This window comes from Psammomys obesus, unplaced genomic scaffold, assembly GCF_907164565.1.
Source record: "Psammomys obesus unplaced genomic scaffold, mPsaObe1.curated_primary_1811, whole genome shotgun sequence".
NCBI lineage: Eukaryota > Metazoa > Chordata > Mammalia > Rodentia > Muridae > Psammomys > Psammomys obesus.
In genome coordinates this window covers 882,019-909,419 of record NW_026596120.1, presented here as the reverse complement: position 1 = coordinate 909,419, position 27,401 = coordinate 882,019, and the positions used below count along the sequence as shown (strand labels likewise).

Here is a 27,401-nt window from a genome sequence, read left to right as displayed (position 1 = left end):
TTCCCAGCTGCCTCAGGCTCTCACCTACAGGGACAAAACCAAGCTACCCATCATCCCTTGCCACCCATGGTGGACTGCATCCTTAAACAACGAGCCACAACAAATCCTTCCTCCCTTATGTTACTTCTTTCAAAGATCCGGTCACAATAATGAGGAAAGTAAGTAATAGAATACTTAATAAAATGTGTCACTGCTATGTGGGGCTGAGGTAGGAGAAACAAATATGTGTACAGGAATTAATGCAAGAGGGCTAACTCTCAGCTGGGCTCAGCGGTACACGCCTGCGATCCCAGCACTCAGGGAGGCAGAGGCAGGCGGATCTCTGTTAGTTGTAGGCCAGCCTGGTCTACAAAGCGAGTCCAGGACAGCAAAGGCTCTACAGAAAAACCCTGCCTCGAAAACACAAAATCAAAAACAAAAAAGGTTAACTCTCAAACTTCCAGCTAAAACCTAAAATAAAAAAATAAAAATAAAAAAAATCAAGAAATAGCAGTCCAGAGATGCTTTTCTGAAAGTATATCTAGGGAGAGACGCTGTATGATTTAGGGTTGAAAGCGGGTGTCTTGAGAGAGAGGAGTAGACCGCTCTAGATTCTACTGTCTGCATCTTGAACTTTTCAGTGTCTTTGGAACTCAGCTTTGTAAGCACAGAGGAGAGCGTGACTGAGCAGAAGACATACACAGGATCTGTGTCCGGTATTCTATACCACCCTATTTGCATGTAACATTCACTACAAGAACTTCGTCTTCTTCACTGTTTCCACTGCCCCAGAGAAATATCACTCAGAAAGGCCGGACAGGCAGCATGTTAAAAGCTGACTTTGGCATCTAAAACAAAACTGTCACCAGGAAATGGAGCAAAGCTTCCAAGAGTATGCCGGGCCACGCTTGAGGCTGTGGTTTGAACAGCAGTACCACACACCTGGCCTGTACTAAGTCAAAGTGAATGGTAGAATGTGTGCTAAGAAGTTAGTTAGGAGCCCGCTGAGGTGGCTCAGCAAGTTCACTAGTCTGCTACACAAGCCTGGAGACCTGAATTTGATGCCCAGAACTCATATGAAGGTGGAAGGAAGAAAAGAACTGACTGCACACAGTCGTCCACTGACATGCACTGTGGTGTACGGGCTCATTCACTGTGTCTTTCTCTCACTCTATCTCTCTGTCTCTGTGAGAGAGAGAGAAATTTTAAAAAAAGAAAGCATAAAACACCTTAACTTAAAAACAAGAGGAAGAAGAGTAGAGAGGAATAAAAAAAAAAAATAGAACTTAGGGCTAGGAAGATGGCTCAGCAGGTAAAGGCACTTGCCTGACAACCTGAGTTAGATTGCCAGAACACACATGATGAATCCACCCCAATAAATAAATGTAAAGATGCATATTTAAACGTTTTTCTTATTCAGAACATTAAATAGGAATACAAAATAGCTCAACAAAGTAAAAGACTGTGAAGGGAGGGAAGGCCTTCTATTTTTGTTCCTCTTTGCTTGGTCTCACTGGGCTGTGAAGCTGGCCACCTATCCTCCAGTGTCACTCCTTGCTGCCTACATCTTCTGGATGCCATACACTACTAGCCCTTCTTGTCTGCAGAGGGCTCATGATCCCCACCTACAACCCCCTGGAGCCTGACACTTCTCCTAAATGGACACCCATGAGCTGCTGTCCATCCTCCAAGCCACAGCACAGGTTCAGTGTCCAAAAGGACCCGGGAAGTACAAAATCTACCAGGGGCCCTACACATCCCACTACCTGCCACAGCATGAGACAATGACAGCAGAGACAGGGGCCTGGCCACCAGGCCCGGGGAGGGACTTACTCGAGAAACCTGGTGATGTACTCGCGGCTGCAGCGGGACCAGATGAGGGGAATGCCTCTGTCATACAGGAGCTGTGGAGACATGATGAAAGGCCGTTTCCCAATGGACTCACAGTCATTGCCGCTGCCGTCATGCTGAATGCCAAAACTGCGTGAGAGCACAGGCCCCAGGGGCAGGTGAGCAGCAGGAGGCCCCCAGGCCCCCTTCCCGTGGAGGCCTGCAAGGGGTACAGTCCCAATTCCCAGGGATAGCTCTGTCACCTAAAGGTGTGTGGCCTTGAGAAAGCCTCACATCATCTCTGAGCCTTAGTTTCCATAACACACAATGTGGGGATGACAGCAGCGTTCTCTGGGTTTCCCATCTACATGTACCAGGCTGAGCCTGAAATGTACCTGTTTTGAGACCCTCACAACCCCATCCTTGTGCCCAGAGCTATTCCAGGACACACAGATGGGAGTCTATTGTGACCCTACATCCTCACTGGCTGGAGATGACTTCAGGATGTGAACCTGAGTTAAGAGGTCTAAGCTACCACCTCCCCAGAAGGTATCAAGAGGTCATCCTTGGGAAGGGCTCAAGAAAATGTTCCTGAGCACCAGCCATGAACCAGGAAGCATGGAACCAACTACTAACTCACTCAGTCCTCAATACCTTGGAGAGCCTCAAAGAAGCCAAGGAACCAGCCAGAGTAACACAGCCAGGACATGGGAGGACTGGGGTCACCAACACAGGCATAGCTGTCACGCAGCCCAAACCCTCTGGCTCACAGAGCTCGCTGGGAGCCCGCCGTGACATGCAATTCTGCACAATCAAGTCACCAACTAACCAGGCATAGGTGGCAAAGGGCACAGGCCACAGGCAGAGGTGGCATCACTGCATCCAACCCCCTCTGGGCCCAGAAAGAACATGGCACTTGCCCAGGGTCACAAATCAGGTGGAAATGGAGGAGTAAAAGGTGCCAACACTGAGAGCAATAAAGCAGGTGACCGAAGCGCCATACGCTGACTGGCCATACCCACTCCTCCCACATGACACTGCTCATGGGTCTCAGTGGCGCCCCATCAGTCCTCTCTCCCCCTTACACGGGGACAGTCTTGCTGAGGGACAAGGACAGTGCTGTGGCCTTGTGGTTGGGACTGCCATCTCCAACTGTTTTACTCACTCCCTTGGGTTTCATGACCCATGAGCCCCGCTGGCTGGTGCCCAAGAGTGGAAAGGAAAAGTCAGGTTCCTAACCAGCAGTGAGAGCAGGTGAATTACCTGTGTCCTAGCTCATGGGCCACAGTGAAGGCCAGCGGCAGGCCGGTATCCTCACTGACACTACAGCTGAGCTGCGGGTGGCACATGCCAGCCACGTGAGACAGACCCAGGGTTTCACAGGGGTGGTTCATGGCGGCACACAAATCCTTCCTGCAAAGAAAGAAGTGGTCACAGGCTGGCTGAGTCCAATCCAAGGGAGCAGGGAGGATCCCAGGCCATCTCAGATCAGGAAGCGAGGGTGTCGCTTCTCTTCACTCTGACATCACACCCACATATGATTTGAGAAGCGGTGCTTTTGTTCACGTACAACCTTCCCAACACTCACTTGGACCTGAGAAAGGGATGTGTGCCTAGAACAAACAATTTTGGTACCCTTCCAGCTGCCGCAGCCCAAGATGGAACTCAAAGATACAGACTCTGAGCCAAAGAGATAGCTCAGTGGGTAAAGACATTGTGGCCAGTCTGATGCCCTAAGTTAGATCCCTGGAATCTACATGACGGGAGGCAAGAAACAATGTCTGCAAGTTGTCCTCTGACCTCCACACCTGCACTGTGACAAGCACGTGCACACATACACGTACACACACATGTAAGGAAATATAACATTTAAAGGTTGGAAAAATAAAATAGAGCCCCAGAAGGTAGGAGAGAGGGAGGAAACTACAACTGAAAACAAGTGACAGGAGAGTGATTCTGGTGGCCAGACTCTTGTCCACCAACCTACACAATTTAACTGAATAGCACAACACTGCACACACACCCCCTACACATACAATACACACTACACATACTCCACACACAACGAGTAAACATATACAGTCCACATACATACAGCACATAGAGCATACACCATTCACACACATACACACACACACACACACACACACACACACACACACACACACACGCCACTCACACCTCTCACACCTCTCACACCACACATACATGCATGCAGATGAGTCCTGAACACGCCTTTCGTTGCACCTCTATCCGATTCCTGCTTGGGTCATCTGAACTTCACTGGACAAGGTGTTACCATGGGGAGCTTGGGGAGCTGCAGGGTGTCTCTGTTCTGCCTATGACAATACCATGAGAATCCTCAAGTCTAAGGCCCTCCTGCCCTTCCTGGCGAGATACCTGGTGAGGAGGATGGCAGTGTCATGGTGCTGTGGGTGGCTGTCCCCCTTCATGTTGATGTTCTTCTGCCACTTGCAGAAGTTCCTCAGGGTGTTGTCGGCATGGTGTGTGATCTTCAGATCTTCCTGGAGGTGCAAAGAGTATACCGAGCTCTGAGGACAAGCCCAATTTGCCTCTACACCGATACAGAAGTCAGACCTCAGACCTCCCAGCCTCCACCCCTCTCCTGACAGAGTGTCTTAGGGGCCAGAGGTGTCAGACGAGAGTGTCAAGGTCAAGAAGGCCTCTGCTTGCCCTTCCACATAAAGCACTCAAGGCACAGGCGGGAGAGCTCTGGCCATCACTGAGGACAGCTTGGGACTGTATGATCTCTCACCTCCTCATCTTCCAGCAGGATAAGGCGCACAATGGTGATGTGAATGCGGTTCCCAATGCTTGGATCATGAAACAGTCCAGCCACCTGTCCAGGAGGGCGGGGGAGAGGATCAGGCTACAGCTAGAATATAGGAAGTGGAACCAGGTGCCCACTCCAGCCACCCGGGAGTATGCACATCCGGTCACACCCAAGATCACTCACAGGTGAACACCAGCTGCACACGTTACTATGGGCGTGTATGCACCATCTCCTGTGTCTCCACACCTGCACTCACACTGCCCCTACCCAGCAGTGACAGATCACACCCAAAAGCCTTCCAGGTTGCTTCCTGGGACTCTGGGCAATAGCCTGAGATCTGCTTGCAAATATTGAGTCCGCCCATCCTCCCAACAAAGGAAACAGCAGTCCAGATCTCTGAATGTCAGCTGCTTCTGAATGCTGCTCTGACTCTTCTCTTTCTGTCTTGGGGAAACCAGGACCAGCCTTCCCAAGGAGGAGAGCTGAATGGATCCTGAGAGTCAAGGTGGGGACAGTGTAGGCATGGAGTCCCCACCATTCTGTGTCCTCGTCCTTTCTGAGGGTGGTAGCTCTGGAGTGATGAAGGCAGGTATGTTCCTATCTGTCAGGGGTCCCACAGCTACTGAGGTGCTGTAAAGAGCTCCCCCAAAGATGGTGAGGGCAGAGAACTGAATACCAATAACCACCAGCTCCTTTAAACCTCCCACAGGAAGGCAGGGGCTACATCACAACTGGGGTCAGTTGTCAGGTCCCCAGGGGGCAGAAATGGCAGGTTGGTGTGGCTTCTAATACTATATTATCATCATCATCATCATCATCATCATCATCATCATCATCATCATCATCATCATCATCATAATCATCATCATCTAAATAGGAAGAGACTCTTGGGGGAGTGGTTTTTTATGTTGTTTTTTTTTTTATTTTGTTTTGTTTTGTTTTGTTTTTGTGGAGGTCAGGGTGTCAACCTTGGATACCATGCCTCAGAAACTATCTTGTTTGTCTGATCTGATTTATTGTTAGCCTGCTTATATACAGTGTGTGAATGTGGACACTCGAGTGGCATGCCTATGTGAGGAGGCCGTCAGAGGCCAACCTTCAGGGGTCCCTCAGTTCTCTCCCTCCACCAGGTTCTGAAGATCAAACTCAGATGCCCAGGTTTTCCAGCCAAGCACCTTTACACGCTAAGCTCTCTCTTTCTCCAGCCCACGTCTTGTTTGAGGCAGTTGCTTCTTTGACCTGAAGCTTGCTGGTTAGTCTACGCTGGCTAGGTGGTGAGCCCTATGGATCTGCCTTCCCGGCACTAGGGTTCCAAACACATGTCCCTTATCTGGCTTTCTTATATGTGTTTTGGGACTTGAGCTCATAGCCAGTACTTTGCCAACTGAGCCATCCCTTGGGCCCTAGACAGTCTTTGGCCACTGGACATGTGAGGAAAGCAAGGCAGGGTTTTCAGCCCTGAGGTCCTGCTCTTCCCAGTTAAAAGGAAGAATGTTGGGGATAGATGGCCTCTCAAATTCAGAAGTGATGAAGATAAAGTGATGCCAGGGGCTATATCACTACATATTCAGGCTGGATGTCTGCTCCCTAACCACCTGCAGGGGAATTAAAAAAAAAAATAATCCCGCCTCTTTCCAATAGAAATTGCTGAGCCCCAGGGCAAAATGCCTGATCCTAAATCACCCAAGGGATGTCAGGCAGAGCCAGGTAAGTACACGGTTGGGTCTCACTGTGCACAAGTCTTGAACCCCTAAGAGACTCAGAAGAGGTGAGGTGAGATGAATCCTGCTAACTGTAGGGGGTTCCAGCCAAGCTGCTGCCTCTTTCAAGCTGAACTCTTAAGCGGTGAACTCAGACCAACAGGACATCGGAGCTGAGAACCCTGCCCTGCTCTTCCTCACTCATCCAGAGGCCAAGCTCTGATATCCCGCAACAGCCCCCTACAGCCTGAACAGTGGCCACCTCCCTAGGCAGACCAGGCTCAGCAAAGAAGCTTGAGTGATACTACCAAAGCAGAAGGCCTCCAAGACTTTTTGTTCCCTAAACAGCAAGGAGGCAACAATGACATCCAGGAGGGACTCCCATATAACTGTGCTTGCTCATGAGGATTCAGGCAGCAGGACTGTGATGTTAGCAGGTAAACATCAGCCATGGCTAGAGCCCCTTCTTTAGAGCCCTGGACTCACAGCCGTACCTCCTAGCTGAGCACAGAGGCATTTTTCCTAAGGTGGGTGCAAGGGAGCCCAGGCCTCGGGGACAGACAGAGCAGTGCAGATATCCTTTCTCTTGCGAGGCAGCAAGGATTAGCCTGGTGGCCTGCAGGTTCCTACTTGCCCCTGAAGGAGGGGTCTGGGAAGGAGGCCCTGACTCTATTGTCAGCATGTGGGTGAGAGGTGGGGGAATCACATTTCCCTGCTGGGTGGGCCTTTGGAGACCCAGATTGCCTTGTTCTACTTTATCTGGCTTTGACTTGTGTGGTGGCTTGAATGAAAATTGCCCCCATCCATAGGGGGTGACACTATTAGGAGATGTGGCCTTTGTTGGAAGAAGCCATGTCACTGGGGATGGGCTTTGAGGTTTCAGATGAACAAGCCATGCCTAGTGGCTGCCTGCAGATCCACATGCAGAACTCCTCTCCAGCACCATGTCTGCCTGCATACTACCATGCTTCCCACTATTAAAATGGGAAAATGTCCAACCAATGACTGGTTCAACCTGAGACCCACCCCATGGGAGAAAGCCAACCCTTGATACTATTCTGCTATGCTCGCAGACAGGAGCCTAACATAGCTGTCCTCTGAGAGGCTCCACCCAGCAGCAGATTGAAACAGATGTGGAGAGCTTCAGCCAAACATTGAGCAAAGCATATGAAATCTTGTGGAAAAGTGGGGGGCAGGATAGAAGGACCTGGAGGTGACAGGAGCTCCACAAAAAGACCAACAGAGCCAACTAACCAGGGCCCAGAGGGGCTTATGGAGACGGAAGCACCAACCAAGGACCACACATAGACGGGACCTAGGCCCCCTACACAGATATAGCCAATGGGCAGCTCAGTCTTCATGTGGGTTCCCTAGTAACAAGAGCCAGGGTTGACTCTGATATGGACCCTGTTTCATGCATTTTGATCACTCACACTGGAAAGGCTACCTCCCCAGGCAACAGGAAAAGAGGTTAAGCTTAATCCAGATGCAGTGCAACTTGATGAATTAGAGTGGGGGAGGGGCCTTTCCTTTTCTGAAGAATAGGGGAGGGGGATGAGGGAAGAGAGAGAGAGGGCAGGGCTGGGAGGAGAAGAGAGGGGGGCTATATTTGAGATATATAGTAAATGAATAAATTAATTAAAAAAAGTTGCCATGGTCATGGTGTCTTTTCATAGCAATAAAACCCTAAGACAACTTGCTAAGTCCATATCTCCCAAGGCCTCTGTCATTTCAACTGTCAGATGGAGTCAAGAGCAATGGGTCCAGCCCACAGAGTGTTACTGTCCACCTCAGCTCACAGACCTGCCCAAGGTCACCAGCTAGTAGACCCCAAGACTGAGCAGCTATTTCCAGCTCAAAGGCATGTAGATATCTCAGGTCAGGCTAGTCTAATGGGGTGTGCATGTCCCCAGCCATTAGCACAGATCCTGACATAAAGTAGGGAGAGGCTCATTCAGGGAATAACATATGAACCAACAAGACCATGTGCCCTTAGGAAGACACAGGACGAGGGTGGTCCCAGCCTTTATTCACCCCTCCCAGCAGGGTGGCTCTGCCCTCTGTATGGTCTGGAGCAAGGGAAGGGCAGGCACAGTTCAGTTCCATGCCCCAAAAGCCCTACAACTGTGTTCTGTACTGCAGCACCCTTCCAGGGATCCTACCAGGGCCCTGTTTCTCTCTAGACTCGGAGCCTGGAGACTTCCTTCATACTTGGAGCCTGGCCCACCATCTGGAAACCAGCCTGTCAGCATTCCTACCCATATCAGCCTTTGTGTCCCGTTGCAGTGACTCCTCCTCTGCCACCCGGACCACCCCTGTAGAAACTGTAGCAACCTCACCATGTTCATGATCGTCAGCACATAGCTCTCCACTTGTGGCTGTCCGTGGTACTCTACCATCTTGGCATCAGCCACCACCAGGGTCTCCACCCACTTCTCTTTGCTGATTGATCGCTGCTGCCTCCGCTTCTGATGCCGCTCTTGCCAACGTTCCCGCCTGTGCTCTAGCTCTGAGGACACTGTGGGGCAGAGATGGATTGGGTGAGATCCCCCGGGTACTGAGCTGGGAGGTCCCAATAACACAGGATGGTTAGTCTGGAGTAGAAGCAGGAGAAAGAGGCAGGAGGCTCCTCATTAGTATCCTTGTTGGAATTGGCTATGGGCAGCCCAGCCACTTGAGGAAGAATGACTGAGGGAGTCAGAAACCTCATAAGCATTATGTAGAGCCAGCAGAGGAAGATGACCTGTCAGAGTAGACAAGGGAGGTAAGTAGCAGCAGGAGGGACAGTCCAGGCCCACTCCACATGTTAATGGAATATCAAAGGCTATGGGGGTTTGTATGGTGAATGTCTGTGTCTCTCTAGTCCAGTGATTCTTCAAGCTTGCTAATTCTGTGACCCTTTAATATAGTTGCTCATGGTGTGACGACCCCCAAGCACGAAATTGTTCTAGTCCAAGGGAGCTGGGCATGAGGGCGCTGAGGGAGGCTTCTAAAAAGGGGTGTGTCTCCAGGTGGTCCCTCGCCACAGCTGCACATGGAGGTCCATACCTTGCACCCCACAGGTGCCTGGAGCCCTTGAGTCACCCTGCTGGGCCCGTCGTCCAGGGTCCTGATGCTTGTACACCACATGCGGCTGGGCATGTCCAGGCTGAGCTGGCACTCCGTTCAGAGGCTCGATGAAGTAGTCCTCATTAGAGAGCTGGAACACACCTCTCTGGGGAAGATTGACCAGGGTCAAAGGAGGAGGGCTGGCACATGGTTGGTTTTCTGAGTACCCCTGCCCTAGCCAGCTGAGCTCCACCTTCCCAATCTGAACCCAAGGCAGACAGAAAGGGCGAAACTCTCCTTCTGGACTGTTGCTAATTCTATCCTTGGCATTCGACACAGACAAAGACTTCAAAGCAAAGCTCTGGAACTTTCTAAAAGCTTCTTGAAACATCTCCAAGGATTCTGTACACACACACACACACACACACACACACACACACACACACTATCAGAAGGGAGAAAGAGGTCTGCATCAGAATGTGATGAAATGACATGTTACACAGTCCCAGACAGCCCTCCTGTCTGGTGGCCACTGCCAGGCCCCCGGGGTGTTTTGCATCTCCTTTGCCTGCCAGGCTTCTCAGGCCACCATGCCCCCCTCCCATCTGGCCACTGCTTCTCATTGACCTCTTCAGTCTCCCTGAGGAGATGAATCACCCCAAAAGCAGCTCTGTCACACCCAAGCCACCCAGTTGCCATGACCACCAAGATATCCTGCTTCTTGGGTCCATAGCTGGACAGAGAAGAAGGGAAGCTGGCAGCAGCGCTTTGGGCACATCTGCCTGGCACAGAATTCAGAGAATGGAGGATCATGCGAAGCATTCAGGCAGCCCACCACCTCCCAAGCAAGCTCGAGACCCCAATAGAGAAGGTGTCACCTCCTTAAGACTTTCCCACTACCATCAATTAGACCCTTTGGGTCACACGGAGTCAAGAAGCCCAGAGGGCTATAAAGTATACCTGCTTTAGGGACCACAGATGGGGCTTTGACTCAGCCTCCATCCCTGAATGATTGGTGACCTTAGGCAAGGTCTTCTCGAGCCTGTTTTCTCGTCTGTAGAATGGGAAGGCGATCTCTTCTGCTCAGCTGCCATGCAGGCTTAATGAGAGGAACTGCACCTAAGAAGCAGGCACAGGCTCCTAAACCAGAACCTGTTAACGCACAGATGGGCCTCTCAGGCCTAGGCACTGTCCCACTCGATAGTGCGTGCTGCCTGTTGCTGGTCCCATGGTTTTCACCTGAGCCATTTTGGCTGAGAGCCCTTTGGAAGCAGTGGGTATCTGTGTATGCACACCCCCGTATCTGCCATACACCCTCTGGGGCACTTGAAAGTGCAGAAAGCAGGCGAATGCTGCCTGGAGTGAATGCTGCTGCTTTAGCCTTTGATAGTAGAATCCCATGGGCAGTTAGGGCTGTGGGTGGTGGCAGAACTGCCTTAGAGGCTTGCAAAGATAGGAAGAGAGGGATTTGGGGGAATCTCTGGTCTGGTCTGGGCTGCAAGGCTAAAAGGCAAGAGGCTCAAAGTGAGTCTGCAGATAATTGGTCATAAGTGACACCCCAGGGGAAAAGAGGCCAGCTGCTTACTCAGCCTCTGCAAGCTCTGCTCCATGTGGGGCCTTTGGAGTAGCAGCTCCTATCATAACCAGGACATTTTCAGAAGTTCAAGAACTTGGTTGGGGCAGGGGGAGTGTGGAGAGCCAAGCCATAGCAGTACCCGCCTTTAATCCCAGGCAGAGGCAGGAGAATCTCTGAGTTCAAGTACAACCTGATCTACAGAGTGAGTTGCCCCAACCTTGATAAAAACCAAAGCCAAAGGATTCTGGCTCACATAAAACTTTCAAGCTTTCTGTCCTTCAGAGCAAAGAGGTCTGCACTGTCACTTCTGTTTCCTTCATGAACACAGACGCTGACAGAGGATAAGTATATTGAGCAAAGCCACCACGCAAAGTCAATGTCACTCCAACCTCAGGCTCTCCACACATGCATCCCAGAGAACTCACTAGGCCGTCACAGGCGCTGATGGCTGCAAAGCCTCCTTCCAGCTCCGGGTCCTGAACATCACCGAGCAAATGGCAGTTTGGGGCCTGGGTTCGGATGTGCATGTGGCCTAGGCTGTTGCGGCGCCGGATCTCACTCACAAAGCCGGGTGCCAGGAGATAAGGGTTGGTGGTCATGTTGAAGAGTAGCTCCCGCCCTTGGTACTGCAGCTGATAGAAAGTAGACGAAGCCTTCGTGGCAGACACATCGCGCTTGCGCAGCACCCGTGGCCACAGCTCATAGGACAGGAAGGAGCCTCCAGCGTCCACGCGCACAGGGTGAACGATGTCCAAACCCGCTCGGCCCTCGGCTGCGAGACCTGCAGAGAGAATGCGGCATTTAGGTCCGAGGCAGACTCGGGGTTCTAGACCATCCCCAGGAACTAGAGAAGATGACAGAATGCCTAGATTCAAATCCCAACCGTGGCAAAGCGTGGTGAGGCAGGCTTGTAAGGCCAGCACTCAGGAGTTTTTGGAGACTGAGATCGCATATAAAGTAGCAGGGTAGCCCCCACTATGTAACAATATCCTGTCTCAGAGAAACAAAACCGAACTCCTCCCCATGCTTTTTGCCAGCTTTGCTGTTTCATCACTCCATGCCTCAGTTTCTCCATCTGACTTCCTACAGGAAGCCCTTAATCCATCTATCTCTGGACTTACACCTCAGGAGCCCTCTGTCAACTTATTTTCAACACGGCAACCAGAAGGACCCATGGTTTCACTCTGCTCACGATACTGCAGCTGCTCCCGTCTCACTGAGGACACAGCACAACGTTATAGCCGTGGCACATCAGGCCCTAGGCAGGAGACTTCTCCACCGTCATGTCCAGCTACTCCTTACTTCCCTCAGCTGGACTCCCAGCCTCTTGATGGCCCTCAGCGTGCCAGATGTGCATGCTCAAGATTTTGCAAAGCTGTCCCCTGTGTCTGAACGGCCTTCCCTCTGTCTTCCATCACCTTCGGTCTGCTCTGTTCTGAGGTCCTATGCAGTCAGAACAGCAGCTTTCAAGCTGAATCTGGTCCTCAGACCAACAGTCTTCGCCAAAAGTCACACTGTTTTGAGTACAAGTGTCAGGGTAGAATGACTCCACCTCCTGTTTATTCAAGGGAACAATTGCTATTGCCAGGGCAATAACTAACTTATTTGTGCCAAGAAAGAAACACACATGGGGACAGGGCATGGTGGCGCACGCCTATGATCCCAGCACTCAGGGAAACAGAGGCAGGCTGATCTCTGTGAGTTCGAGGACAGCATGCATGGTCTACAAAAGGACAGCCAAGACTACACAGAGAAACCCTGTCTCGGGGTGGGGGTGGAGGGCAGGGATGTGGAAACACATATGTGAATACATCAAAATAATACCAGTAACACCAGACCTGGAGCTTGTCACACTAGATCAAACCCGAACTTTAAAGGAGCCCCAAGATTGAGCCCCAAGGCAGGCACGCTGGCCCACCACCAGGTCACTCATCATGAGCCTTGTCCAGGAGAGCTGACATGGGGAGGGACCTTCATCTGACCTGCACTTGCTCACTCTGAGCCCAGAACAGCGCTTATTTGGTCCTGTTTGATGCTGGCTGCCTCTTTAACCCACTCTGCAACATGTATAAATTATTGTGACACATAATGTGCCATCGGAGAGTTAACATTAGTAATGAAGATGAGACTGGGGGAACTCAGTGGCTGGTTCTGTGATCACCTCCCCCAGGGGGAGCAGCCTTGCCAGGCCACAGAGGAAGACAACGCAGCCAGGCCTGATGAGACCTGATAGACTAGGGTCAGATGGAAGAGGAGGAGGACCTCCCCTATGAGTGGACTGAGGGAGGCTCATGGGGGGAAGAGGAAAAGAGGGGGGTGGGAGGGGACAAGGGAGGAGGCCACAGCCAGGATACAAATAATAAATTATAATAATAATAAAAACAATGGAAAAAAAAAGATGAGACTAGGGGCTGGGGTGGATGACTCAGTTGGTAAAGGGCATTGCCATGAAAACACAAGGACCCGAGTTCAATCCCCAGAACCAAGGTTTAAAAAAACAGGTGTGGTGCATGTACTTATAATCCTAGAACCGGGCAGGCTGACAGGTCCTCAGACTGGCTTCCGAATCAGTGTCCATGTCAACAAGAGACCATATCCCAAAGGAGGCGGACAACAGTCCGAAAGGTGATCCCTGAAGTTGCCATCCAACTTCTACACATGTACATACATGATACACATACACACACATACCTATACATTTAGAGAGAAGTGGTCTCACTTGGTAAGAAGACTACCGTACAAGTGTGTGAACTCGAGTTTGGATCCCCAAGAAAAGCCGGGTGCAATGGCATACACCTGTAACCCCCAACTCTGAGGAACGGGGACAAGCAGGTCCCTGCAGGTCATTGGCCAGACGAGGTGAATCATTGAGCTTCAAGCTCAGTGAAAAACTCTGCCTCGAAAGTTAAGGTAGAGTGCAATCAGGGGAAGACAGTATACCTGTGACCTTTATATGCATGGCTATACAAGTGTGCACACACATACATTAACCAGTACAGGTCTGCAACACACACACACACACACACACACAGCAAACCCATTTGCTGAAGACCATGAGAAGCAAGTGACTTAAACAGGGAATACTCAGTGAGTTACAGCCAACAATTGGATGTAACTTTTTGCAGTGTGTCTGTTTCTGACATGGTACAAGCATGACAGCCTCCTTAAAGTCCTTGTTCAAACATCTCTCTGTGAGGCCTCTCTTGGCCATGTTATTTTAATACTTGTGACTCACTGGGTTTCTCTGTCACCCTTCCCTGCCTTATTCCCGCCCCCACCGGAAGCAACGACACATCCCATCACTTAACATATTTATCATGTGTTCCTTTGTTGCCTCTCTCCTCCCAGGGTCACTTCTAGGAAGGTAAAAAATTTTATATTGTTTGTTGAAGAATTTAAGTGCTGGAAGTATTTGGAACATGGTTGTTTTTCGGGAAGTAATTGTCGAATAGATGTGTAGAATGGAATAACAGTAGAACTGAGATGTCAGGGGCTCTTCTGAGGACTGAATGTGCTGAGCCACCCTGCGCACAGCATGCCCAGCCCACTGGACTCAGCAGACTTTGTTAGGACTGTTACTCTCCTAGGGGACTATAATATGTCCTCAGATGCCCGTGGGATATGCAAATGTTCACTGGCCTCCTCAGATGGAACGGGACCATCCAGATGGGACTCCCTGTCTACCCCTGTCTCAGTGGAGCTCCATTGACTTCTCTCTTTGAAAGAGTCTGTGTGGCTGGATGAGGTGGTGCAATCCTGTAATTCCAGCACTCCAGGAGGCAGAGGCAGGAGGATCTCTGTGGGTTCAAGGCCAGCCTGGTCTACAAAGTGAGTCCAGGAAAAAAAGAGTCTGTGTGAAGCAAAAGTTCTTGAGCTAACAAAAATTGGAAGACCTCAGCTGCTCAAGCCCTTAGGGTTTAAAAGTCACGCTGTCTTTCACCCTCTTAGATTGTCCAGAAAGGAAAACAATTCTTCATGTTGTTTGTTTTCCATGTGCCCCTTCTCAGAAAAAACATCTGCAAATGCATTAAGATACAAGGAAGACCAAGAAAAAAGTCTACTGCATGAAAATACAACTATGAAAATAACCTTGAAAGTGGAGCAGAATCGTGTGGTCATTCACTGATTTGATACATTGTCTAACAGCGAAGTTAGCAACTATGGCTATTTTGAAGCATCGATGATCATTAAGGCTTATTTCAAAGTATCTGCATCAGTGAGACAAGAAAACTCTTTGTAGGGCTTGAGAGAAGGCTCTGCAGTTAAAAGCATATACTGTTCTTGCAAAGAACCTGGGTTCAGTTCCTGGGCGCACACATGGCAGCTCACAACCACCTGTGACTCTAGATCCAGGGAATTCAACACCCTTTTCTGGCCTCCTCAATCTCTACACACATGTGATACACATACATACATTCTTAGCATACACCAAATAAAACAAATATTTTTTAAGTTAAAAAAAAAAAACCCAAAACACTATTTGTAGACCTGAGGAAGATAGCTCAGTCAAGAAAGTGTTTTTCTTACAAGCATGAGTTGAATCCCCAGAACCCACATAGAAACCCAGCCAGCGACGCATGCATCTAATCCCAGCACTGGAGATGCAGACAGGAGCATCCCTAGGATTTGATGGCCAGCCAGCCCCAAGCAAATGATAAACACTGTCTCAATGGAGGTGAATTACATTCCTAAAGATGAAACACAAGGTGAACCTCCGGCATCCACACATGCTTGTAATATTGGGATTCAGTGGTAATTGTACTGGCTGGTTTTGTGTCAACTTGACGTGAGCTAGAGTCATCAGAGAGGAAGGAGGCTCCACTGAGGAAATGCTTCCATGAGATCCAGCTGTGAGGCATTTTCTCAATTAATGATCAATTGAGGAAGGGTAAGGGCCCAGTCTATTGTGGTTCCATCCCTGGGCTGATGATCCTGGCTTCTCTAAGAATGCAGGCTGAACAAGCCAGGGGAAGCAAGTCAGTAAGGAGCACCCTTCCATGGCATCTGCATCAGCTCCTGCCTCCAAGTTCCTGCCCTATTTGAATTCCTGCCCTGACTTCCTTCAATAATGAACAGCAATATGGAAATGTAAGCCAAATAAACCTGTTTCTCCCTAATTTGCTTTTTGCTCATGGTGTTTCCTCACAGCAATAGAAACCTTAACTAAGACAGTAATGTTCATAATTAAATATTCATACTTTATAAGTTAAATGTTAATCATACAGCCTACAGACTGGGAAAGAATTTTCAGCAACCCTATATCTGACAGAGGGCTAATATCCAGAATATATAAAGAACTCAAGAAGTTAAAAAACAACAAATCAAGTAATCCAATTAAAAAATGGAGTACAGAGCTAAACAAAGAATTCTCTGTAGAAGAACATAGAATGGCAGAGAAATACTTAAAGAAATGCTCAACATCCTTAGTCATCAGGGAAATGCGAATCAAAACAACCCTGAGATTTCACCTTACACCCATCAGAATGGCTAAGATCAAAACCTCAAGTGACAATACATGCTGGAGAGGATGTGGAAAAAGGGAACCCTCCTCCATTGCTGATGGGAATGTAAACTTGTACAACCACTCTGGAAATCTGGTGCTTTCTCAGACAATTAGGAATAGCACTTCCTCAAGATCCAGCTATACTACTCCTAGGCATATATCCAAAATATGCTCAAGTACACAACAAGGACATTTGTTCAACCATGTTCATAGTGGCTTTATTCATAATAGCCAGAAACTGGAAAAAAACCCAATGCCCCTCAACAGAGGAATGGATACAGAAATTGTGGTATATTTACACAATGGAATACTGCTCAGCAATTAAAAATAAGGAAATCATGAGATTTGCAGGCAAATGGTAGGATCTAGAGAAGATCATCCTGAGTGAGGTATCCCAGAAGCAGAAAGACACACATGGTATATACTCACGTATAAGAAGCTATTAGATATATAATATAGGATAAACATACTAAAATATGTACACCTAAAGAAGCTGAGCTAGAAGGAGGACCCTGGGTAAGATGATCAATCCTCACTCAGAAAAACAAACAGGATGGACATTGGAAGAAAGAGAAAACAGGAAACAGGACAGGAGCCTACCACAAAGGGCTTCTGAAAGACTCTACCCAGCAGGTATCAAAGCAGATTCTGAGACTCATAACCAAACTTTGAGCAGAGTGCAAGGAATCTTAGGAAAGAAGGGGGAGATAGTAAGACATGGAGAGGAGAGGAGCTCCACAAGGAGAGCAACAGAACCAAAATATCTGGACACAGGGGTCTTTTCTGAGACTGATACTCCAATCAAGGACCATTCATGGATATCACCTAGAACCCCTGCACAGATGTAGCCCATGGCAGCTCAGTATCCAAGTGGGTTCCCTGGTAAGGGGAACAGGGACTGTCTCTGACATGAACTCAGTGGCTGGCTCTTTGATCACCTCCCCCGGAGGGGGTGCGGCCTTGCCAGGCTACATAGGAGGACAATGCAACCAGTCCTGATCAGACTGTATAAGCTAGGGTCAGAGGGAAGAGGAGGAGAACCTCCCCTATCAGTGGATTTGGAGAGGGGCATGGGAGGAGATAAGAGAGGGAGGATGGGATGGGGAGGGAATGAGAGAAAGGGCTACAGCTAGGATACAAAAATGAATAAACTATAATTAATATATAAAAATAAAATTTTAATTTAAAAATATTAGTCATATTTATAATCAAAGAAAAACACTAAATAGCACTTAAGGTTTTAAAAAGTATAGATGTAGTATTTTCCATTCCAGGTTCACAGCTGTGTGGGATTGTGGTCCCTTAGGCTGAAGACTCCAGGTTAGGGCACTTAGAATAAGGTGTGACAGATTGTTTTCCAAGTAAGGAAGCAAGTGAGGGCTCAGATAGGTAGAGTAGGCTAAAGCCACACCCTAAGAGTGAGGGGACTGAGACTTGACCCCTTTTCCTAAATGGCTTCTCCTCAGTAACATCAGTCTATGCTCTCAGAGATCTGTCCTTTCCCTAGCATCAGTATGAAGCATTTTGATTTGATAAGTTTCCTAGAAGTTCATAACTAATATTCAAAACAAATCTCAGAGGAGTATAGCTCATCACATACATATGAAGCCCCAAGGGCAATCACCAACTTTGCAAAAGTGATGGCTGGCACACCCCTGTAATGCCATCATTCAGAAAGGAGAGGCGTGAGGATCAGAAATCTAAGACCATCCTTAGCTGCATGAGGAATCTGACACTCTCAAAAACAACAACAAAACCTTCTGCATACCTACCTATACTGATGCTCCGAGTCCCCTGCTTTTGTCCCGTAGCCCTTCCCCTCTCTGCAGTTAGACTCCAGGCGCAGCTGGGAAGCTTGCTGCTGTGATTCACTGAGGTTTCTGTCCAGTCCTGGTGCTACTCCTGAGATACCTCGCTCTTCATGGTAGTGACCCCTCAGGCCCACAGTAATATTCTGGTTCAAGTGTCCTGCAGATATATCCTGAACTCTCTTTGCTGCCACCTGCCAAGTTGGCCATGTTACAGAACCAAACCCTCCCTCTGCCTACTGCCAGAACTCACTCTGCCAGAACTGCCAGAGTGCCCCTCATGTGCCAATGCCGTGCCCCTGCTCAAAACACTGCCCTCTGCCTACGGCTGCCCTGGCAGCAAGTACCTTCTCTAAGAGTCACGGGATGAGTGAACTAGGAAAATTGCTGTGAGGCTCTGAGCAAGTCTTTCCAATCAATGAACTTCGGGGGTGGGAAGTGCAAAGAGTTCCCAGACTTCCTGGACAAGAATTTCTTAAAAACAAATTCCCAGGCCCCATCCCAGACTCCCTGAATCAGCATCTCCAAGAATGAGGATGAGGAAGCCTCATATTTTCTTTTTAGCAAAAGCTTCAGGGAAAGGGACTGTGAGGAAGTGTGGAAATCTCCCTCCGGGAATGAACTTAACTGAATGACCATCAGCGGTACCTACAGAGCTTTGAAAAGCTACAGCACCTTGGACCTGACCCACAGGACTGTTCTGTAGGTTTTGGGCTCTAAGGTCCCAAGATGCATATGCTGTATAACCATTCCTTCCTTGGGGTTCCAGCTGAGTGCTTTCAGGGACCAGCATGCTTGCTGCCCTACCATCCTAATAAGTGTATTTGAGACTCCTACCCCATGACCATAGACTGCAGGCCTGTTTCTATTTATTAGCGTGAATGTTTAAAAAAAAAATTAGTCAATTTCCAGCGTTTAACAATTATATGATCCTTACACAAAAATTACAGCTCCTAGCCTTCCTTGAAGTTGTGTCGTCTGCACATATCAGACCTAAAATCCTACCTGTTAAAAGTGGGTGGAGGAAGGCAGTGAGTCCTCTTCAGAGGACGTGTGCTCCCATTTGTCTCTGTCCCCCCTACTTACTATTATTGCCAACGCTGAGGCTGAGGATAGCTAGGTTGCCTAGTAGCAGCATGCATGCATTTTTTTTTTCATTGAGAAAAACAAAAACAAAACCTTCATCTCTAACCAAAGTAGAAGAAGCAATAAACAGGCCCAGAATCCATTGTTTCTGAACAAATCTGTCTTTCCGCCATCTTTGTTTGCTCATTTCTATTACAAAATGCTGGGTTCATGGCACCTAGGTATATGCCCTTGGCTACTAACTGTTTGAGAGCATTTGGTGTTCCAAAGTCCAGGGAAACGCAAAAAAAAAAAAAAAAAAAAAAAAAACACTACCTCCTCTCAAAATAGAGAGGTTGGTACCCACAGCCCCTGAGCTGAACACAGTCTAGAGAAAGTCCAAGCAAGAAAAGGAGATGCCCCTTAGGCTGGAATGGACTGGGATGAAGAGATCGTCGCCAGAGACAGCCCATTGAAAACCTCAGGTCCTTAGGTTTACTCAGCATGCACCTTGTAAACCGAGTCATTTCCCTAGCCTGAAACCATGTCAAAAGATCAACACAGTGAATTAAAAGGTGGGTAATTCTCAGTAATGCTTACCAGAAGATCCTGGAAGAGACCTTGGAGGCTGAAACCATCACCATCTAGTGGCAATAAAGTATAATTGCAGGTTCAAATACATCCGGCCAATGTAGACCTCCATAGGTGCAGAGCATCAGAGCTGAAATTCTCTTGGAATTTCACGCGGTGGCTCAGGGCAAAGTGTTCTGCCAGGTCAGCTCTGCCTTGATAGGAATGAGAGCCTGCCACACTCCTGTGATAAGGACTCTGCATATCACCCCTAGGTGACAACTCTCACTTCAGAGCTTCTGACAGAGAAATGCCAATCTTGTGCTAGCCCTCACCTCACTATCAAGAACCTAAATTACAACCCAGCCCTTCAAATGACCTGCAGAAGTCACACAGGGCTCACACAGCAATGCAGAGGAAAATACAGTTTGGGTGAGGGGACAGGGCAGTGATAACTAGGCCCAGCAGCCCCAGAGTCCTTGAGAGAAGAAAAAAAAAAAAAATAGTACGCATTTTCCTAAAAACTGAACCCAGGACACGTTCTCTGAGGTGCCATTCAGTGGTAAGAGTTCAGGCTTAGAAAAAACACAAAGGGGTCCACTGCCTCAGAGTTGGAAATCCTGAAAGCAGAAACAGGAGGCCCCCACAGTACATATCTAGAGGGATTCCAGGGACACACACTGTACCCTGGTGGGCAGTAGTGCCTATATTCGTGCAGGGAAGGTGGCTGGCCTGCCGCCACCCCAGGCAACAAGTCCAAACAGCAGGACTCATCAAAGACAAGCAAAATCCTGCGGAGTCTGTCTGGCCGAGTAATAAAGATAATGGCCACTACATCGCAGTTACTGCCCAGCAACAGGCAACTGATCTTCAGGACTTCAGTCCTCATTAAAAAAAAAAAAAAAAAAAAGAAAGAAATCTTAAAAGACAGACCTCTCCCGGAACACACACGCTTTCTAAGGGTCCAGGCACAGGGGCTGTTTCTGCTCCCTCTTTCCACTGCTTTTTTGACAATTGACGCTAGTCTCTGGAACCTGTTTCCTCACCCACAGAAGAACTTTTTTATATATGCCAGCGCCTTGCAGGCTTTAATAACAAATGATGAGAAGTAAGAATGAGTAAGGCTGGGTCCTGGTAGGTGCTCACTAAATGTTCTTCACACACACACACACACACACACACACACACACACCCTGCCTTCCTGGAGGTTACTGTTAGATCAACTGCAAAACGCTGCTCTCCTTGGCGATTCCCCTAGGTGTTTTAAATGTTCCTGACAACCAGCGCACCACAACAGTGTCTTCACCAGGAAGGCAAGTGGCCTAATCCAGCCCAGGGCAGATCTTCCTGGAGATCACTATCCATAACCACCCAGAGTTCATTCATCCCTCTAGTCCCTTCACCCCTTCCATACCCTTGAACCCCTCACCTGAAGATACAATACCCTCACACTTGACCAGTTCCCACCTGGCCTGGAGCTTCCTGAACACGGGACCTGGGGTCTCCCACATCCCTGACTCACTTATTCCCAGGCCGGCTCCTCCGGACTCTCCAGAAGCGCTCTGCAACGCAGGTCGCCGCCAAACAAGAGCCTGGACGCTCGCCAAAGGCTCTTCGGAGGCCGGCCGGCCGGGCGGGGCTGGGAGAGTTAACCCAGGGCGGAGGAAGAAGCTCCGGCCCCCCAATTCCCCTCCCTATGCCGTGAACACTTGGGGGAGGGGGAGGCAGGAAATGCAAGGGTGATGGAGAGCCAGACCCCCCGCGCCGTCAAGCTAGGCGGACCCCAGTAGACCTGCGAGCTGGCTGGGTCTCCAACAGTGTCGTGGCCAGTTTGCTTTCCAGGAGAGTCACCCGAAGGAGAGGGTGAGAAGGCGAGTCCCACACGAACCCGTCCAGCCCCCTCGGAGGGGCGGTCTCCCTGGAGAGGTGCACACAGCGCTGCATGCGCGGCGGGGAAGCTGAAGCCGCCAGCTGAGCCGTCAGCTGAAGGATGGCTCCCCAAGGGTACAACTTCGCTCAGCTGCCAGCCCGACCCTGACCCGTCCCTAACCCCAGGCGGAGCCTTTCCAGCGCGGGGTGCACAGAGAAGCGTCTGGGAATGCGAGGAGGGTGGCAAGGTCATGCAGGTCCCAGAGGCTCATCCACCCACCTGATGCAGGTCCCGGGACATCGGGCACCAGAGCGCACAGGATCAGGAGGAGACTCGGACTTCGGTGCATGGCCAGAGCCGGGTGGCCGCTGGACGACTCTTGGCGCACTCCTTCGTCCGTCGCTTTTGAGTCTCAGCTGGGCCTGGGTCCGACTCAGGACATGCCTGGCCGCAGGCAGTTCCCAAGGTCCAGGTCCCGACTCTGGCCGGCGGGCAGCTGCACTCGCTCCTCCGGCAACAAAGACTGCAAGGCCCGCCCCCTCGGCCAGCTGCCGAGGCAAAGAAAGAGAGCGAGAAGCCGAGAAAGAAAGAAAGAAAGAAAGAAAAGGAAGGAGGGAGGGACGGGGAGCAGGGCGCCCACCCCAGCCCCGCCCGGCGGGCTTCTGCCCCCGCCCCCACTGGCCTCGCCCCGCCCCCTCCAGGCCTCCGATCCCCTGCGGGCCGGCCACCTCTAGCAGGGTGGAATAGGAGGACCCCGCCCGCAGTCCCCACCCTACCAACTCAGGCTCCTGACCGCCCGCAGGGCTGCAGGCGTCCCCTGGCGGTGGAGCAGGCCCAGGCCGCCTATACCCTCTCATGTTCCCCAGAGAATCTGGAGTTACTGCAGTTTCTTGTCCTGTGCTTCAGGAGAAGCAACGGTGCTTGTGTATGTTCCCCAGGAGAAGCAGGCCTGCCCTTCAGAGAAGGAAACCTGGAAACCTCTCAAGGGAATGAGATCTCACAGTGGGAAGGGAGATTTGAGACCAAAGTCAACCCAGGAGAAAGGCCTGGGCCCTCCTAGGCTGAGGAGCACTTTCTCACTGGAGGTAGAGTCCTCAGATTCCTTGTCTCCAGCTGCGTTCCAATGTCTGTTCCCCTGCAATCAGCACAGAGTTCAGACTGCAGCCTGGAAATCCCGGTGGGCCAAGATGGTGCCCACAGACTTTCAGAAGGGGCTCTGGCATTTTGGAGGGCAGCCAACCCAAAACCAGACTGTCTCTGTCCCTGTGGAGGCCCTAACGCCCCCTTTAGTCTATACTTCCAGGAGCAGACTCAGGAGAACATTCACATACACACACACACATACAGAGCCTTCCCTGAGAGTGATGGACTACTTCTCCTCTTGACCACCCCTTGTGTAGCCCACCAAAGTATACAGGGGCCCACAAGTCTCTCTCTCATGCCTAGGAGCTCACTTCCATGTCTCTGCATTCAGGCTCTCTTGTGCTCCAGGGGACTTGTGTAATGAATGCTTAACAACCTGCTCTCTTCACAGCCACCTTCACTGACTCCACTTCAGTTGCTTCTGCAACTGAACAGGACCACCTGAGGCTGTGCGGTCCCTCAGGACTAAAAGCTGCTCTTTGTCACTTCCCTTCCCTCGGGCCTCTTCCGGCTTGAACTTCCATCTCTTCCCACCTCTGGCAGCTGCTGGTCTTGCTGTTCAGTGGCAGGAACAACTGAGGCTGTCCCATCCTCCCTAGCATCTCCAGCCCAGTACAAAGGTGCCTGCCTATAACTGGCACCCAGTGGCTTTCTCTTTCTCTGAACAGGTAGAGCAAGCACTAAGCCCTTTTGGAAAACAATGACTTCACCAGGGCTCCGTGACCATCTCTGTCCCTCTTCCCCAAAGGTTTCAGTCCAGATATCCTCCTCTGTCCATGGTTTCCAGGAGCTACTGACCCTCAGTCTAAAATGTCCTATTCCTAATAACAGCACTGATGTATCCTCTATAGCTCCCACCTGCTTATCAGCCCTCTTCTCAGGCTTCTCCAGAGGGCTGTTAATATTAGTTTTTCTTGTGCTCAGTCTCTTGTCTACCCTCACACAAGCCTCAAAGCCAGAGATCTCTACCTTGATGGACCGCTGCATCCTTCACAAGCCTTAGCAAGCAGTACTAGGTTTCACTACAAGGCGAAGGCATGCAGCTGTGAAAGACAGATGAGTCCAGACTCTGAAGGAGGCCACACAAACAAGTGGGCAGGGAAATCCCTACCTCAAATTGATCCAGCCACTGAGAAGCACGCGGAAGAAAATAAACTGCATGAAAGCAGAGGTCTGTTTTCTATGAGGTGGTCATGAAAAGCTGTCAGATGACATATCCATTTGATCTGTGAACCAGAACGACCAGGCAGAGACAACTGAGTGAAAGAAAAAAGATGGGCACAAATTTGTCGAACTTGTAGGCCTAGCTTTCAGGTCATTTCTTCCCAGAAAGTCTTTGCAACCCACCTTCAGGGCTCCAGAATACCCTATTGTGGTGCTAAGCACTCTAACCAGCCATAGTATGGGTCTGCCAGTCCTAACACTGTGAATGACTGGGCTGGTCTTCACGAGCCTCACACCCAGTGTAGCAAAGCCTTTCCTGGCCAACACAACCTGCTTTCCTTCTTTCTTTGGCCAGCCTCCATGACCAAGCAACAGATTGGTGGCTTAAGGAAAATGCCACATTAAAGTTTGGGTGGTTTTTTATTATTATTATTGTTTATTTCTTTCTCTGGATTTTTGTCTACGACTATGTCTGTGTACCAGTGGGGTACCTAGTGCCCACAGGGGCCAGAGAAGAGAGTCAAATCCCCTGAAACTGGATTTACAGATAATTACCAGCAACAATGTGGGTGCTGGGAATTGAACCTGGAACTTCTGGAATGGCAGCCAGTGCTCTTAACCGCTGAACTATTTCCCCAGTTTGTATTTTCAAAGTCCACAGCTGGCAACAGCCCCCTCCTGTTTCCATCTGTGTCCCCAGGTCCTAGTCTGTACTCTGTCCACATCTTGATGAGTACCCCAATTGTAATCCAGGTGGAAAAGCAAGCAGAGCCAGCTCCAAGTGTCAGAGAGCAAAGCGGATGTTTGGAACAAAGCAAGAGACTTGATAATCTCACATGCTCGATGCATTGTTCAGACATTGTGTATCTATTCTGTGAGTTCTCCCTTTGATTCTTTTTAAATTTATATTATTTTATTTATTATTATTGCATCTGTGTTGTGTATCAATCGGCTTGGGCACTTGAACACTTAGTCCACAGTTGGTAGCTTTGCCGTTGGAGATTTAGGAAACGTGGCCTTGCCGGAGGAAGGCATGCCTCTGGGAACTAAGTGTCCATAGACTGAGAGCTCATAGTCTCACCCCACTTCCGGTTTGCTCATCCTCCCATGCTCTCAGCCTTCACCTGGCCCTCTCTGCTTGCAATTAAGGATGTGATCTATCAGGTTCCCACTGAGTGTGGTCACGCACTTTCCTATAGCATGCGGAAGTCAGAGGACAACATTTGCAGATTGGTTCTGTCATTCCACTGTGGGGTTCTGAGAAGAGACCTGAGGCTTTTGGGCTTGTGCAACAAGCACTTTTACCAGCTTAGCCATCTCCCCAGTCCCTCCCTTCAAGTCTTGAAACAGGTTGTTTTGTTTATTTTAAAGTGCTGGCTAACCCACTGCCTTTGAAACGACTCAATATAGCTAAGGCATTATCAACAATGCTTGATCAAGTTTTCCAAGAAGCCCATTTATCCTGCTTCTGTATAGTTATTTGCATATTGCTAGTAGGTTAAAAGGTAGACAAGCACAGTGGAACACTATGTATTTAAAATTTTGCATCTGTAAACGGAGGTGTGATAGCACATGCCTGTATGGTGGTTTGAACGAGAAATGTTCCCCGTAGATTCAGGCGTTTGAACGACTGGATCCCATTTGCTGATATTGTTTGGGGGTGTTTAAGAGGCTTGCTGAAGAGGTGTGCCCTTGAAGACAAGCCTTGCAGTTACCCAGGGGATCTCTCGGTTTTCTGCTTCTGCTGCCGTGGTGTCTACCCCTTGCTGCCATGCTTTCCTGCCTTGATGAACTCTTGTCCCTCTGGGATCATAAGCCCAATTAAACTCTTCCTTCTACAAATCACATTCATCACGATGTGTTATCCCAACAACGGAAAGGTAACAAAATCAGAGGTTGCTACCAGAGAGTAGTCTGTTGCTATGGAGAACCTGATCAGGTTGCTTTTTGAAGGAATGTAGAAGACTCTAAAACTTCGCCTATAAAGTGGTTGGGATGCTGTAAGCAGAGTTTAAAGGGATATTCTAGTAGTACAGAGAGGAAATGTGGACGTGGAGGCCCAAGCTCAACGGGTTTTAGGGAAGAACAATGTTAAAAAAACAAATTAGAAGCTGTTCTTGTGAAATTTTGGCAAAGAATCTGGCAGCCTTCTGCCAATGTCTTGAGAACTTGCCTGAGATTAAGTTTAAAAAGCAATGGACTAATTTCTTTGGTGGAGGAAATTTCAAGACTGTATAATATTGAGTCTATGGTGTGGTTTTTATGGATAATGCTTATGCAAGTATGCTGTGGAAAAGAGCAATAGGGCAGGAAAAAAACACAAATGTACAGTCTGAAGAGAAAAAAAGCAATGGGAAAATTAATGTTACTTCCAAGATAAATGCTGGAAGTGGTTGTAATTATTAAGATTAGTACCATTGAAGAGAGGCCTGTTCTCCACTGGAACAAATGGAAGAGTACACTCAGGCCAAGATCACACCCAGCTTAGCTTGTGAGTTCTGAAGGTTTGTTTTCTGCTTCTAGAAAACTGAATAAAAAAGCTATGTCTACTGTGATCCAAGAGGGCCAGAGTTCACGCCATGCTTGCAGCTGAACTTGGCAGTATCACCCACGTGGTTGCCGGCTTTAGAAACATGAAGGACATGAAAGGGAAGGGGTTGTAGATTCTTCCTCTGTGGTTTTAGACAGTGCAGAGGCCAGGCAATGTGTGGCAGTAAAGCCTCTGAATAAGGGCTTTGAGAGGTCAGGATAAGCAGAGACATCTAAGCTCTTTTACACGGCTACATGATTTAGAGTTTTCTGTGCTTGGTTTTGGTCTTGCTTTGGTCCAGTATTTCCTCACCTTGCCCTGATCCCTCCTTTTTGGAATGGTAATATGTAGTTTTGCCACTGTATGCTGGAAGTGTATAATTTGCTTTTTGATTTTACAGGGGGTTACAATTAAGAGATTGCCTTGAGTCTCAGAAAAGACTCTGGACTTTAAACAGGGTTTTAAAAAATATTTAAAACTTTGTAGCTGGCCTGAATGCATTTGCATTATGCGACAATGAGCCTTATTGGCGGAGAAGTGGAATGTGGTGGTTTGAATGAGAAATTGTCCCCATAGGCTCAACATTTGAACGCTTGCTTTCCAGTTGGTGGCACTGTAGAGGTACATTTAGGAAGCGTGTCCTTGGGGAAACCATGTCAGTGGGGGCACTTGAGAGGATGTAGCATCACCCCACTTCCAATTCCCCCTTCCTCTGCTTCCTGGTACGATCTCTTAGCTTCCTGATCAGGCCATTGTGCCTACTGCTCGCTGCTATGCCTGCCTGCCATGGAGGAGTCTTATCCCTCCGCAATCATAACCCA

The 27,401-nt window shown here is 49.2% G+C and overlaps 1 protein-coding gene across 1 annotated transcript in view; it reads right to left on the bottom strand.

Annotated features, from left to right (window-relative positions):
- Window positions 1-22,260, bottom strand: part of Adamts7 (ADAM metallopeptidase with thrombospondin type 1 motif 7) — a 42,180-nt gene extending 19,920 nt beyond the window's left edge. The window contains exons 1-8 of the mRNA XM_055629758.1: window positions 22,023-22,260; window positions 11,353-11,708; window positions 9,352-9,517; window positions 8,643-8,821; window positions 4,586-4,669; window positions 4,210-4,334; window positions 3,073-3,222; window positions 1,813-1,959 (exon numbers count right to left, since the gene is read on the bottom strand). Coding sequence (XP_055485733.1) covers window positions 1,813-1,959; window positions 3,073-3,222; window positions 4,210-4,334; window positions 4,586-4,669; window positions 8,643-8,821; window positions 9,352-9,517; window positions 11,353-11,708; window positions 22,023-22,092 — 1,277 coding nt within the window. The 5' untranslated portion in view covers window positions 22,093-22,260. The remainder of the gene's footprint in view (window positions 1-1,812; window positions 1,960-3,072; window positions 3,223-4,209; window positions 4,335-4,585; window positions 4,670-8,642; window positions 8,822-9,351; window positions 9,518-11,352; window positions 11,709-22,022) is intronic.
- Window positions 22,261-27,401: the final 5,141 nt, after the last annotated feature.